Here is a 15,386-nt window from a genome sequence, read left to right on the forward strand (position 1 = left end):
GCACAAACACAAAGGGGTTATCCTGTCTGATGCTGGGGGCAATCTCCATCCCTGCATAGCTCTACCTGCAATCAAGAAGGTCTGTGAAGTATAGGAGCATCACACACAGTGGTTAAGGTGGATGGGAGGAGAGTGTGGTTACTAGGATCCAGGCCTGCAGCCAGAAAATTTTAGATGGTGGGGCCCAGGGGATAAAATTTTAGGTGGGGGGTTGCGGGGCACAAAATGATATTACAAACTCTGAGAGTGTGTGCACCAGTGTGTTTATGAGCGAGAAAGCCACAGGAGAGTAGGGAAGGCGACAGCAGAGCATGGAAGATGGTGCAGTGGCAGGAGAGTGGGGAAGATGGCACGAGAGCAGCAAGCAATGGTGGAGGGACCAGAAAGATGAAACAGGAGGATGGTTTGTGGGGTCTGACCCCAGGGCCCCCCATAGCTACAGGCCTGCTAGGATCACCATTTGCTGAATCCCAAAAATGTATTAAAAGAGCATCAGTATCCAGTCACCAAGGAAACAATGTTGTCATCATCAGAGAAAATAATGAGATTTTCAAAGCAGATCTGGAGAACCTTACACAAAAATGAAATACCAGAATCATGGTTTACTATATTGGTTGACTGTCTGGTTTGAAAAAAAAATATATGCCTTTGGGTACACAACAGACATCAAATAGTGAGAGCAAACAAAATCCATGTTCATTGTTCTGACATATTTAGAACCTGAAATGTAAAGCCATTCAGGAGTGAGTCAGTTTACTAGCACTATGAACACTATCCAAGTCATGTTCTGCTCCGGGCAATATTATTTTTAAAAGCCACAAAAGGCAGGCAGGTCTGCCAAAGCTTTTTGCACCAGCAAGTGTGAGAAAGAACTAGAAGAAAAGCTCATTTTGAAAAGAAACACCCACACTAGAATTTGCCAAAACAGAGCTCTAAAGAGTAATCAGCAAAGAAAAGAAGAATTGGTTCTTTTTCTTTTCCTTCTAGCATAAGATTGGCAACATCCCTTGGAACAGTAGCTACGGAAGGAATTCTTGAATGAAAAGGGTGGAGAAAGAAAACATGTTCTTACAATTTGTATATTTGAATATGAAACATTTTCCTTATGGAACCAAAAATGTTGTTTTATTTTTATGCTAGAAGCATCAGCACCATCAAAAAAAAAAAGAAGAAAGAGGAAGAAGAGGGAAAGAAGGAAGAGGAAGAAGAAAGTGGGGGGGAGACCTGGGTTGAACTGAACTCCCTCTCAAAGGCCACTCAGCAGAGACCAAACAGACAGTCCTCAGATGCTACAAATTCTCAATGTCTAAGGCCAGTCTAATCCTCCAAACCTGTCACAGAGGTAGTAAACCTATGCTGCAGTGTAGGTGACTTTCTCATGATGGAATGGTTCTACCACCACTACCAAAAAAATTCCTCCATATAGAATATGCAAGAATGATGGGCAGAACACAGTTTTTTCCATGGAAGGGTTTAAAAAGAGAGACAATATTCCATCAAATGACTTCACTTGGCAACTGCCAAGACACAGACTTACCACCTCAGTGAAAACTAGGCTGCAGTGTCAAGACTCTATTTGAAACAAGTGAAGTAATAACAGAGAAGTTGCTTCAGAGGATATATAGAAAGTATGTCCCTCACCACTGAACAGCCATAAAAGAACTCTAACACACAAGAATTCTAGGGCAGAAAGAATCATCGTCTGCCGCTCTCCTTTAGCCTCAAGCATCACTCATACAGATGGTATACTGACTTCACAAAGTACTCAGTCAAGGAGTCCAAAGCTGAATCCTGTGGGCTTCCAGGGCAGATGCACACAAGTAACCAGGCTATTGTTTTAGTTTTTTAAAATATAAAGTTTATTTCAGTTTCTTCTAATATGAAAATGTATTCTACAACCAACCCATAGTTCCGTCTAGACTTTACTAGGGGGTGCTAGTGAATTTTAACAGGAAACTCAGGGATTTCTGCTTCAGCCCACACGGGTTTTTTTTAATCCATTGGAAACAATGGAAGATGGGGGTACCTCCTTCTGGGCCCACAGAATTGGACCCCCGGTCTAATCTTTTTGAAACTTTGGGAGGTTTTTGAGGAGAGGCGCCAGCAGCTATGCTGCAAATTTGGTGTCTCTAGCTCAAAAAACACCCCTCCAAAGAGCCCCAGATATCCTCAGATCAATTCTCCATTATACCCTATAGGGACCATTGACTACAATGGACCCCATAGGCTACAATGGAGCAGGAAAAACCATTTCTGCACAACCCTATTATACTTTTCAGTATGATTTGTAAGCTGCCTTGAGTCACAGGAGAAAGTGGAATTTAAACGCACTAGATTAAACAATTCACAACTACAGCACCAGGAATCTGGACAAAACATTTAAGAATGGAATTAATGTCAGATCATTTTCAATACAGTATCCAGGTAAGTTAACAATATACACTACAGAAGTACTGTGTACAAAACGCCATACATAAAAAGATATTTTAAAACACTAAAAATTAAACAAAGTTGAGAGAATACAAAGAGTACCCCTGTAAGCAGACGAAATCACTTTGCCATTTTATCTTCTCATATTCCCTTGTCGATAGTACTGAAAATGTACCCATAAACTAACACTTCATAGCAAAACCAAACAAATAAAATAGAAGCCATTTTAGAAAGCACCACTCTGCTACTTGAGTCTTAAACAGAGAACTGAGCTTCCTGGATCTCACTCAGTTTTAAGTGTATGCTAATATGCTTGCACACTACAAAAGTGTTCCCAAGAGTACCACAAAACATGAAGGGAAAGCTCTCAGCTGCATTGTTTATCCATCTTCTGAGCCATAACAACAATAATATTGATCTCCTCAACATCTTATGCAAGTATTATTCAATTAAAATGGAGGTAAAATTGTATTCCTAGATACACTATGCTGGTTGGCAAAATAGAGGTGAAACTTTTGCTCAGAGGCAAACAGAAAACCCCGCTAGAACTGGTTCCTTCATCTGAAGGCTGGGTCTGTTTCTCCATTCTCCCCAATAGCTTGCTTTAAGCAGGGAACATAGTATGATACTGCTGTTCATTCATTAAGCTATTGGCAAAATGTGTTTGCGTAAAGGGCATATAGCACTTTAAGCAGTCCTGTACAGTTAAGTCTCCGTCCCAAGGAGCTTACAGCGTAATTTTCATTCTCTTGACATGACGTAGGGAATGGCAGCAAGGAATGACCATTAGTTCAGATGTGCTCTCCTCTATCTACACTCTCTCAGTGTTCTGTTACTATGATGGATTTAGCATGGTTCCAGAAAAGCCACACCCATTCCATTCTTTTTCCTACCATCAGCTGGTTGCAATCAAAGCACCACAACTTTGTAGGGATGCATACAGACATAAACAACTTCAGTGATGAACCTGCTGCCAAAGTGTGCACGCCCCAAACACAGTCAGTGCACAACCTTCTCTACCAGACTAGCTGCAGGAAAAAATTGTTCCTCCAAATTATAGCAGAAGCTGAATTTAATAGTGTTGTGTGGAGGATTCCTGCAGTCAGCCACAAAACAACCACCCTCCTCTTCTTGGAGCAGCATTGTGCTTAGCCCCTTGTTGACTGGCCTTTTGCCTCCATCACAAAACCACCTCCCCCTTTCTCAAAACAGTTTTTTAAAAGTAAAAAGCTTAGGGTTTTTAAAGAAACCCTTCTGTTTTAAAAGAGGGGCTTAAAAAAAAACATCAGCAGTTAAGATGGGGCCACAGTAATTTATATAAGAGTCACCTCCAGGCTAGACTACCGTATCTCGCTCTATGCAGCACTACCCTTGAGACTAACCCAGAAATTACAAGTGATCCAGAATGCAGCAGCCCAGGTTCTCACCAGGATCTCACAAACAGCACTGGCCCCAGGTTGAACACTGGATCAAGTTCAAGACTTTGGTCTGAGGCCAACGTATCTATGCGACTGCCTCTCCTGGCATACCCCTTGAAGAGTATTATGCTCTGGGGAGAAGAATCTCCTGGTGATCCCTGGCCCAAAGGATATCCGGCTGTCCTCAACCACAGCTGGTCCTGGAAGTGGCCTGGTGGAACTCTCTGCCTAATGACATCTGTGCCCTGCAGAACCTAATGCAAACACACAGGGCTTGTATGGTTAAGGACAGCAACAGTTAACACCAAGCCTGGCCTCCTTTCTCCTTTATTATCCAGGACTTTTTTTGAGCAGGAATGCAGTTCCGGCTGGCTTGGTGTCAGGGGTGTGGCCTAATATGCAAATGAATTCCTCCTGGGCTTTTTCTACAAGAAAAGCCCTGTTATTATCTATCCTTCATCGCTCCACCCCCTCCAGGGCTAGGATACTAATATTTTAATGCCATCTTAAATATTTTGATTGCTGTTGTTTAACTTTTTAAACATATTTTAAGATTATTTATTGGAATAGTGTATTTACTGAATGCTGTGAACCAGCTTGAGCCCTACTGGGGGAGGGTGATCTAGAAATCAAATTAACAATCATATTAATTAATAACAAGTATGCAAAGTATTTGAGAAGATAAAGGCCAAAAAGCAATTTGCATTTAATTCTGAAGTCCCTCTGTGTCCTTTTTGAATATGGAAGGAGGAGGGAGAACTTAGCTCACACCAGAAGAATGCATACTTGTGTTCATACACAGCCTTTCTCTCCAGTGATCAGTCACCATACATGGTGCAAACTAAACGCTAGCACAAGCACAAACTAATCACATCAATCTCAGGCACATAAAAAATTCAATGGCCATTTTTAAACAAAAGTTTTCTCAAAACACCTAGCTGAAGATATCCAGCTGAACAAATGTTTTGCCACTAACAATATGCTCCTTTAATCCACTAAGTGCACAGACACCTTCAAATGAAAATGTTCAGCATCTCACTTTAGGTTTCACAACAGTGAGTGGAGCTAATTATTAGCAAGACTCATTTTTACTGTGTATTTTGCAATTCTAACATTCTTCAACAAGAGCATTCTTCGTATCTGTTCTAGCAGGAACCTCAGCATGATAGAGGACCAATTATTAGGGATAGCACAGAAATTCTTCATATAGACTTTACTACACAATAAAGCCCATATAAAAATCTTAAACCTTATAGTTCTGAAAATGGGAAGAGAAGCTCTTTTTTTTTTTATCCACTTCCCTTATAATGCAAGCACATTAGGACTGGGGTGAAAAATCTCAACTATGTAGGTGCCATATGCTACCAATTAAGTTGTTTTATTACTGGCTTCCTTTGGGCTATGTCTAACAGCAAATATTGACTCACCTATTGTATAGTGTTGCACACTACTCAGCAATGATAAATTTGTTTTTTTATAGTAGTGTTACAGTTCCAGAGATTTCAAGGTAGTTCGGAATCACAAAGCTACTTCCTGCACTTAGAAGGATGTCTGATAAGAATGCTTTTAGTCTTTCAAGAAAATGCAATTTGCAATTCCATTTTAAAAGGGACAATGCAACAGTATTTGATATAACTGCCCAAAAGTTTTTAATCAAGAGCAAGAAGGGGAACATTGTACAGATCTAACGATTGTCAGGGAAGGGCAGTGGCTCAGTAGAAGAGCCTTCACTTTGCATGCAAAAGATCCCAGGTTCAGTCCCTGGCATTTCCAGTTAAGCATCAGGCAGTAGGTGATGTCAAATACTTCTCTCTACCTGAAATCAAACCCTGGACAGCTGCTGCCAATTTGAGTCAACAATACCGACCATGATGAACCAAGGCTCTTATTCAACTGAAGGCAGCTTCATACAGTTACATACAGCAGTTTGTAACTCTCTATTTTCAGATATTAGGGCTGCGATCACACACTAAATAATGCACTTTCAATCCACTTTACAACTTAATTTTACTGTATGAACTGGAAAAATCCAGTTGGAAAGTGCATTGAAAGTGGATTGAAAGTGCATTATTTAATGTGTGTGACCGCAGCCTGGGAATATTTGTAGTTTTCATCACAGAAAATTAACAGGGGTATTCTAATCAAAGTTATACTCTTCTAAGGCCAATGAACTGCAAGGCTACTTTTCTATTCCATAAATATGCCAAATGGTACCATTTGCTAAGGTATAAGTTATGCAGTTTATGGTATTAAAGCAACAAGGTAACTTATTAACTTAATACTTATTAACAATAAATATTGTACGTATTTTGGCTTTCCCTAAACTGTCCATCTTTTTCCAGTGTTTTACTTGCCAAATTTTTGAAAATTTTACATTTAGAAATAAAACTACAAGAAATAAAATTGCTTAACAAAGATGCCAGATAAAAAAATCATGCTATTCTCCATACCCCACCCCAGCATCAGTTTGGAGACGACAGCCACAATAACTGTTTGTTACTTAAAAAAACAACAACAAAAGTTGACAGTATCAGATCAAGAGACAAGATTACAGTACACTTTAATTTGTGAAAATGGATTTGGTATGTTAACTACAATTTAAAACAGATGTCTCTTGATATTCCAAGTGGAAAACACTCCTTAAAGAGTTTGTCACAGTAAATTTATTATAGTAAGATTCCACAGGACTTTACTTTTTATTGCCTTTACTGAAAAATGACTAACAGCTACTCTTTTGGAATTTGTCTATTAAACCACAGGACCAGGTTGCCAATGTTGGAAATGGAAAGAAATTCCTCAAAAGGCCTGTTTATTCCATTTGTTTCAACAATGAAGAAGAATAATGATGAACGAACAAATGGTATTTGTTAAAATGGTATTCATTCATTCATTCATTCATTATTTTTCTTCCTTCTCTTCCCTCCTTCTCATCAGCTGTGCCAAGTAACTGCTGCTGATGTAGCTCCAGAAGGGGTTTGATGGCAAGTCAATTAACAGGCAGGGGGGAAATTTCTCTTTTCCCTTCCCCCACACCTCTGCCTCTTTCTGATAGCACTGATGTCACCTGTGCATCCTGGGCTACAGAGTTCCCAAGTTGCACTGAGGAAGAGCAGAGAGAGGAAGAGTCTTTTGCCTACAAACTTACTGGACAGTGCTGCAGCTGCCTGGTATATGACACATAAAACGCAGGCACAGAGAAAGGAGAAGATAAATACAACTGGAATAAAGACAATAACAAAACTGAGCATGTTTAATCATAAAAAATTGCAAGAAAACAATAATGGGGAAAGGTGCATACCCTATAGTAAGAGGAGATGATGGTGGGGGGAAAGAGAGAGGCAACAGTGGTGGGCAAAGAGGAGAAAAGAGGGAGACAAGAGTATCAGGAGAAAGAAGAGATGGTGGTGGTAGTAGTAGGAGAATGATGTGGCAGAGGAGAAAAATGAAGAGGTGGAGGCAAAAGAGGGCAAGAAGCAAGGAGATGGATTTCCCTGCTCCTATGAGCTAACCATGGGTTCCCGACTTCTCATTATTTTATCTTATAGATCAGCGTTGGCAACACCTGACCGTTTAAGAGCTACTTACATAGATGGAATTCAGTACAGTCACTACTAAACCATTCAATGGAAAGTCAAATCATCCACAACTTATGCTGTAACCTATGAGCCCTCTTTGATGGGAAAGGTGGGATAGAAATGGAATAAATAAACAAATAAAACTCAAGGAATATCCACCGGCAACCTCATTTACAGGTGGTTAAAAATACTGTCTTGAAGCTGTCTGGTCACAGCAGCCTTGCACAGTTCAAGCCAAAAAACAATCAACTAGCTGTGTATTGTGGCTTGTTTTGAAGCGCAAAACTCCACTTTGTGTTTACAATCCCTGACAAGGAGAATAAGTACAAGGTTTACGAAGCGTAACATGGACCACAATATATATGGCAGCTATACTGCATTTGGCTTGTTAGGTCACAAGCTGTACAAACCTATGATACAGAATCCTTTTTCCATGTTAATCTTTAAAAGGGAAAGAGCAGCAAAATTGATCAGTTCAGATAACAGTTATTTGTAAAACTTATCTACATTCAGAACAAGTTAGTGGCAACTGTATGAACATAAGAGAAGCCATGTTGGATCAGGCCAATGGCCCATCCAGTCCAACACTCTGTATCACACAGTGGCCAAAATGTGTGTGTGTGTGCACAGACTCGTTCTATAGGAGTAAAGTCCAGAGTTTCTGCGTGTAGTGAACTCTTTGGCGTGCCTGTAAAAACTGTCAGGAGGTGGCATTTAATCCATGTATCCAGGCTTAGGCTCCTTAAATTTTACTATCACCTTTTAAGGACTGCTAAAATAGTATGATGCTAGAAGGGAGTCATTGTACTGTATGAATTCTACCATATTTCAATGCCACCAATTTTGGTGATGCTCTGCATGGGGTTTCCTAGCCTCACTTTTAGCAAAACTTTCTTTTAGCAAATTCCTACAAATTAGCTTTTTAATCCCCTGCTCACTGCCTTCCGTGGCTGTGTATTGGTTATCTATTTATATATTTCTTCTTACAAGCTGAAAGCACTAGTCAACAGAAACGTAACACAAAACAAATACAATAAAGCCATATTGAACAGAAGGCCAAACCTGATGTTACAGTAGCAACCACCTGTGCATCCTGGAAGTCAGGGCACAGGGCAACCTAATTTTAATGTCAATAGCAGTGCACAATTTAGGGGAACCACTCCTCCTACCATGACTTGCTTCCCCATAGCCTGTTGCCCAAATTCACTTATTTTCCAACCTGGCTTTAACACAGATGGTAAGACAGAAAAAAGCAACTGGAGCAGTGAATTGTGGGTTAGTAAGACAGGGTAGGGGGACGTTCACCTCACCCAGCCTTTCCTTCTGATGTTAAGATTTCCACTCTGTGCATTGTACACGAATGGGGGTGGCATGAAAACAAAGCAATACTGATGTCTAGTTTGGCCACAGGAAGCAAATGACCTCACCTATGACATCACCTACCTAGGACCAGAAGCATCACTAAACAGAAAGACTATCTGCAGGAAGGGGGAGGGTCAACAAAGCCAAACTCTGATGGGCCTCTCCAGGAAAGACTCTCCATAAAGGATGAGGGATTTTTATGCCAATGAAGTTCTTTGGGACTGGATGAGGAATGATAGCCTCCCTCCTAAAAGCAGATGTCCTCCAAGTCCTCATCAAAACAACCTCCTCATGAGATGAAACCCAACACTGGATAATGAATCCAGACCTTAAAAGAACCATCTTATTGTTTCAGTTAAATATGCACAAGTGGTCTCAAATTAGAATAGTAATCTTTTAAAACAGTATCAAGTACTGTAGAAAGTTTTTTTTTTTTGGTGAGGGGAACTATCACATGAACCATCCTCTCTTGGCTTGTCTTTTCTGATAGATCAGAAAGGTTTTTGGGAGGATTTTGAGTATCTAGAAATTGTCTTGTGCATTGTCCCAGGGTCTGTCCTCTCACTTGTGTTATTTTCTATTCATGGAACCTTTGATTCACTTCATCCACAGCTTTGGAGTCTGGGTCCTAGGCCAACGGTTAAGGCCATGGACAAAGGCTCCAAGGAAACAAAAAATGAATTCAGGTAAAGACAGAATTGATGTTGACTGGGAATACAGATGCACCCAGTGGAGATTGATCTGCCCATGTTAGATAGAGTAAAATATCTTACAGATCAAGTGAAACATGTGGACATTTTTTCTAATCCGGATTGCTTCCTAAGGCACAGGTTGGTGCTATTGCTAGGAACGTATTCTATCATATACATGTGATTAGAAAACTTTTCTTCCTCCTAGAACTTTTCTGCAAGTTCTTGGCTGGATTGTGCTAATGTGCTCCTTGGGCAGTTTTAATTTAATTTTTCTATTTATATCCTGCCCTATCCTACATGTTGCCCATGAAGGTAACTCGAAATTTCAATTTTGGCAAAAATTTAAGCCTCATTTGTTGGCTGGCATGTATTTTAAATGCCTCTTTTAGTTGGTGCCTCAACTATACAAAGAGGTGGGGTACAAACTTTTAAATAACTAAATAACACACTCTACACTTCAAAAAAACACTCCAGAATTGTACATCACCATTCAGCCATGCTATAGTGTGCAGGACTAGATGTACATGGCAAAGGCAAAACTGGAAATGGAGGGATTCAGCAGCATAACCAGCATTTCACATTCTCCATCCATGCATTCTGTATTCTGGCACTCACCATAAACCTAGAGCAGCTTTTTTTATTTTTGCAAAAACAGATGCTGTGGTAAAGTGTCTTGACCACATGACATCTGCAGAAGACGAAACACAGGTTAAGATCCTGGGAATACTGGAATCCAGAAATGATTCACAAAGTATGGGGTCCTTCAACTAACTTCCAAACGTATGTACTTTGCGCGGAAAGGATGCTTGATGCCACCTGTCTCCACAATTGGAAATTGTTTGAGAAACTGAGTCAAAATTTATTTTGCTCTGAAGCCACTTCACATTTTATGCAGCAGTTGTGTTTCCTATGATGACACAGGAATTTTCTTTAAATCCTGTGTATGTGAACCTAGAAGCCTCAGCTGAATCATGTCTTCCTGAGGCACAGACAAAGCATTCCCAATACACAGACCAGTGTAACAAGATCATTTCGGAGGGCAGCAGTGTTAGTCTGCAGTTGAACAGCTAGATTTGAGTCTTGTAGCACCTATGAAACCAACAAGATTTTCAGGGCATGAGCTTTTGAGAGCCAAGCTCCATTAATCAGTGACAGAGCAAGCGTGATTACACACACAAAAATAATCATGCTCTGAATGGGAGTTTATTATAAGGCTGCCAGAAGTCCCAAGTTTGGAGGTGGGGGGGGGGGGGGGAGCAGTTCTTATTTTAGTAAAGTTATTTCTGAACACTTCAGTTCCATAAGCTCCAACAAATCCCACTTGTTTCAGAATACTTGGGCTCAATGAGAAAGCCCTTTGTGAAGCTTTCATGCTATTAACAGTGCCAGTTAGAAATCTGATGACCAAGAAGATGCCTGCAATGAAGTGGTCTTTCAAAGAAGTCACTCTCCTGGTCACCTGTGATAACACTTGCCTCCAGACAACAGTACGGGGCCATTTACAAAAGTCAGTTGTTTTGTGACCTTTTAGGCCACCAATGCCTAACATGCAAACATCTGTGCAGGAACGCTAATGAAGGGTTTTGTGTCCTAATAACTTTTATGGGCTTATTTGCAAGGCTGCTATGCCATATGCTTGCTACGTATCCAACACCTTGACCAGGATGATCAGGCTAGCCTGATCTCATCAGGCCTTGGAAACTAAGCAGGGTTGGCTCTGATTAGTATTTGGGTGGGACATCACCAAGGAATCCCAGGGTTGCTATGCAGAGGAAAGCAATAGCACCTCTGTCTGTCTCTTGCACTGACAAACTTATCAGCACTTTACGTGCACCAACACTTCCATTATGGGCACTGCATGCACCCTGTGAAGTGAAAACAGAAGCATGCCACAAAAGCCAACACAAACACATCTTCATGCTTTTCATCATTTGGAAATACCATCTACATAGCAAAGCAAACTGGTGCAGTACAGTGGTTAGAGTGCTTGACTAGGATCTGAGTGACCCAGGTTCAAATCCCCACTGTGCCCTGGAAACCCATTTGAGCTGGTTACTCTCTCTTGGGATAGAATGGATAAAAGGAAGTACTTCTTCATCCAAAGGAATTCACTGCCACAGGAGGTGGTGGCAGCTGTAAGCATAGACAACTTCAAGAGGGGATTGGATAAACATATGGAGCAGAGGTCCATCAGTGGCTATTAGCCACAGCATACTGTCGGAACTCTCTGTCTGGGGCAGTGATGCTCTGTATTCTTGAGAGGGGGGCACGGTGGGAGGACTTCTGATGGACCTCCTGATGTTGCCTGGGTTTTTTGGGCCACTGTGTGACACAGAGTGTTGGACTGGATGGGCCATTGGCCTGATCCAACATTGCTTTGGCTTCTCTTATGTTCTTAACCTACACCATAGAGTTGCTGTTGGGAAAATGAAATGGAGAAGAAAAAAGCAGGGTATAAACACAGTATATAAAACACAAATATGGCACAATATACACATCAAGAGTTATGACTGGATGCAGCTTCCTAACCAGTGTGCACTGGGTCATAAGTCCTGGTCTGCTGCCACATGGCTGGCACGGTCCTACTGTCCTTTGCTCTGGTTTTGGCATTTGCAGTCTGTAACTACACAGAATTCAGAGGCTGGAGAGGAGAACTGAGGCGTCCCAAACACTGACTTCCCAGGACACGACCACCCCCACATTCATTCATCCTCCAACTTAAAAGTTTTCTCCGCGTGACCAAAATTTAGCTTCTGCTCCGAAACCATGAAAGCACAACTTAACCCCAGCCTTAAGTCGTCCGAAGATGCGCTTCACGACCAAGACACTTCCCCGACCCGCAAAGCCCTCCTGCTCCCTCGGCCGCTCGGCGATTCCTCGCAAAGGAATCCAGGAGGTGCCCCAACCGAAGTCAGCTAAAACCCTGTTATTCCTCCCGCCAGACTCGGCGCAAAGCCATCCCGTTTCCCGACCCCTCGGCTCCTTTCCAAGCAGCCCCCGTTCTTCGGCTTGATGGCCCTCCGGCCCCCTCCCCCGCAGTTCCTGTTCTTAAATCACACCCCAGCCAGCCAAGCCGCCACCGCCACCTCGGCGCGCCCTCTGGAGAACAGTCGGCGCTGCTGCTGCTGTAGGAGGGCGCGGTGGGCTCATCCCCCTTCTCCTTCCGCTTGGGAGAAGGGGATGCAGTCTGCAGGGAAGTAACTTCTTGAGGCCGATCCTCGGGGACTCGGGCAGGGGGAAGAGGCATCATCAAATTCCCTGGGAGGAAAGAGCGGGGCGCTTTCGACATGGGAAAACGAGGTTCAGCAGAGACCCGGCAATGAATGGAAGGATCTGCGGTTCTGCCGGCTACCGGGGGGGGGGGGGGGCGACTTACCTGTTAGTCATTCCGGCTGCGATCCCCAACATCGCGAAGGCAGAGCGGCCAGCCCCGGCGCCTCCCCAATCCAGGCTCAGCTGGGAAAAGCGCGCCACTGGCCTCTGCTTTTCTTCCCTCTCGCTCTTCGCTTTCTCCCAGGCAAGTTCCGCGCAGCAGCTGCAGGCGGGGCCGCCCCCGCAAGGCAACACAGGAAGGCAAAGAGGGGAGGGAGCCAGCGAGCGAGCGAACGAGGCGGGCTGGCGGGCGGCAATGGCGCGTCACGGGCCAAACCAGCCTTGCTCCAGCCCACTCGCCGCCGCCTCTGCCACTGAGGAAACGGAAGGGACGAGAAGCCGCGGAGGGAGAGACGTCCACGAAAACTCAGCCCTTCGTGTGCCCCCCCCCCCGCTGAACTTTCTTTTTCAGCGCCTGGTTTCTTTTGTCAAGATTGCCCTGAGAAATTCCACAGCATGGCTGCCTTCTGCCTCCTCAGAAGTGTTGCTGAATAAAACCTAAGGGGAGTTTACTAGGGGACAGTTGTGGCCAAAGGGATAGGCTGTGGGCTCTCTCACTCTCTTTTTTTTTTGGGGGGGGGGTGCTGTTGCCGCTGATGCTTTCTCTGTCCTATCCTGTACATAGGTGGATTTAGATCCAGGAAGGTCACCGGGTTGGTCTGAAAAAGTAGAACAAAGTTTGAGTCCAGTGGTATCTTTAAGACCAACAAAGGTATGCACTTTCCTGTGCAGGCACTTTTCCTCAGATACAATGAAATGGAATTTACTAGATCCCTTTATTTTATTTCTTGCTTTTCCTGAATAGGAAGGTATCCATCATATGCTTGATGGTGGTAAATATTATGGTAAATTAGATTAGTTGCTAGATATGCCAATAGGTTTGGGATGAGGTGATGGAGTGGCGTCATGGATATTTCCCTCTGTCAGTTCTGAACATCCCTGGTGCTGGGAGCACTCTCATGTCTCTGCTAAAAGTTGCAGTTTCCTCTCTTCCTCTCAGTAATCTGGGAAGTGAGTCAAACTAGGAGAGGTGTAAGATGTTAATAAATAAGGTCATTGTAGCCACTATTTATAACAGCTCCGTGGTGCAGAGTGGTAAAGCTGCAGTCAAACTCTCTGCTCACGACCTGAGTCCGATCCTGGCGAAAGCTGGGTTCAGATAGCCGGCTCAAGGTTGACTCAGCCTTCCATCCTTCTGAGGCTGGTAACATGAGTACCCAGCTTGCTGGGGTGAAAGTGTAGATGACTATGGAAGGCAATAGCAAACTACCCTGTAAAAAGTCTGCTGCAAAAAAGTGATGCGATGTCACCCCAGAGTCGGAAACAACTAGGGCTTGCACAGGGGATTACCTTTACCTTTCGGGAGCCCAGTGGTACAGAGTGGTAAAGCTGCAGTACTGCATTCCTAAACTCTGCTCACAACCTGAGTTCAATCCCGGTGGAAGCTGGGTTCAGGTAGCTGACTCGAGGTTAACTCAGCCTTCCATCTTTATGAGGTTGGTAAAATAAGTACCCAGCTTGCTGGAGGGAAAGTGTAGATGACTGGGAAAGGCAATGGCAAGCTACCACATAAGTCTGCCGTCAAAACGTTTTGAAAGCAATGTGACCCCAGAGTTAGAAACGACTGCTGCTTGCCCAGGGGACTACCTTTACCTTTAGCCACTATTTATGAGTACTATGCAGATTATGTATGGTGATGGAACTCCAAACATATGCAAATTCCTGCATGGGAGTAGCATGCAAAATCTGTGCATAAATCATGACATATAATCTGGACTTTTTTTGTAGAAAAAGCCCAGCACAAGTTCATTTGCATATTAGGCCACACTCCTGACATCACAATTATTTCACACAGCTCAGCAGGAACTCATTTGCATATATGGCTGAACCTCCTGACTCCAAGCCAGCTGGAACTGTGTTCTTGCACATTCCTGCTCCAAAACAGTCCTGTGTGTAATAACATCCATGTATTTTGCTGCATGTGCAAGTAACTTATAATATCTGCATATGCACAGAAGCTGCAACAAAAAATTGCAAAGACAGGCAAAAAGGAAGGGATTGGCTGGGGAGGAATGCAACAAGGGTGTTTGGTAAGGGGAGGAAAGTACACAAGAAGAAGAATTGGGAAGAGGACACTGCAGGAGAAAGTGTCAGGGAATGGAATTTCCTCTCTTTTGTAAATCCTGGTTTAGCCCTGTCCTCAAACTGACATTCTACACTAGAGTAATGGAATCAGAGAAACCAACTCTATGATTCTATGATTTTAGTGTCAGCTTAGCGACAGGGCTAAACCAGGTTTAAAGGTCTAGTGTGAAATTGGTCCTCATATACCCCTCTCATCATATCTAATTTTCTATATGCACATTGCATACTGTTTTATGCACAGAAATCCCTTATTTGTATGAATTTTGTCGTATTTGACATAGTTCTAACTTTAGAGAGCGATAGATGTCAGATGGTTTCCTAGAGGAGTCCAGCAAGATACAAAGAAACAAGCTACCATTGTGTTGGAGTGGTTCCTTGATTAATTTAGAACA

At 42.9% G+C, this 15,386-nt stretch overlaps 1 protein-coding gene across 2 annotated transcripts in view; it reads right to left on the bottom strand.

Moving 5' to 3' along the window:
* The window catches only part of LIMS1 (LIM zinc finger domain containing 1), a 77,289-nt gene extending 64,253 nt beyond the window's left edge, over nucleotides 1-13,036 (bottom strand). For both annotated transcript variants that reach the window (XM_060233772.1, XM_060233771.1), the window contains exon 1: nucleotides 12,854-13,036. In XM_060233772.1, the coding sequence (XP_060089755.1) occupies nucleotides 12,854-12,885 (32 nt within the window). In that variant the 5' untranslated portion in view covers nucleotides 12,886-13,036. The remainder of the gene's footprint in view (nucleotides 1-12,853) is intronic.
* Nucleotides 13,037-15,386: the final 2,350 nt, after the last annotated feature.

This window comes from Heteronotia binoei, chromosome 3 (genome assembly GCF_032191835.1).
Source record: "Heteronotia binoei isolate CCM8104 ecotype False Entrance Well chromosome 3, APGP_CSIRO_Hbin_v1, whole genome shotgun sequence".
NCBI classification, from domain to species: Eukaryota; Metazoa; Chordata; class Lepidosauria; order Squamata; family Gekkonidae; genus Heteronotia; species Heteronotia binoei.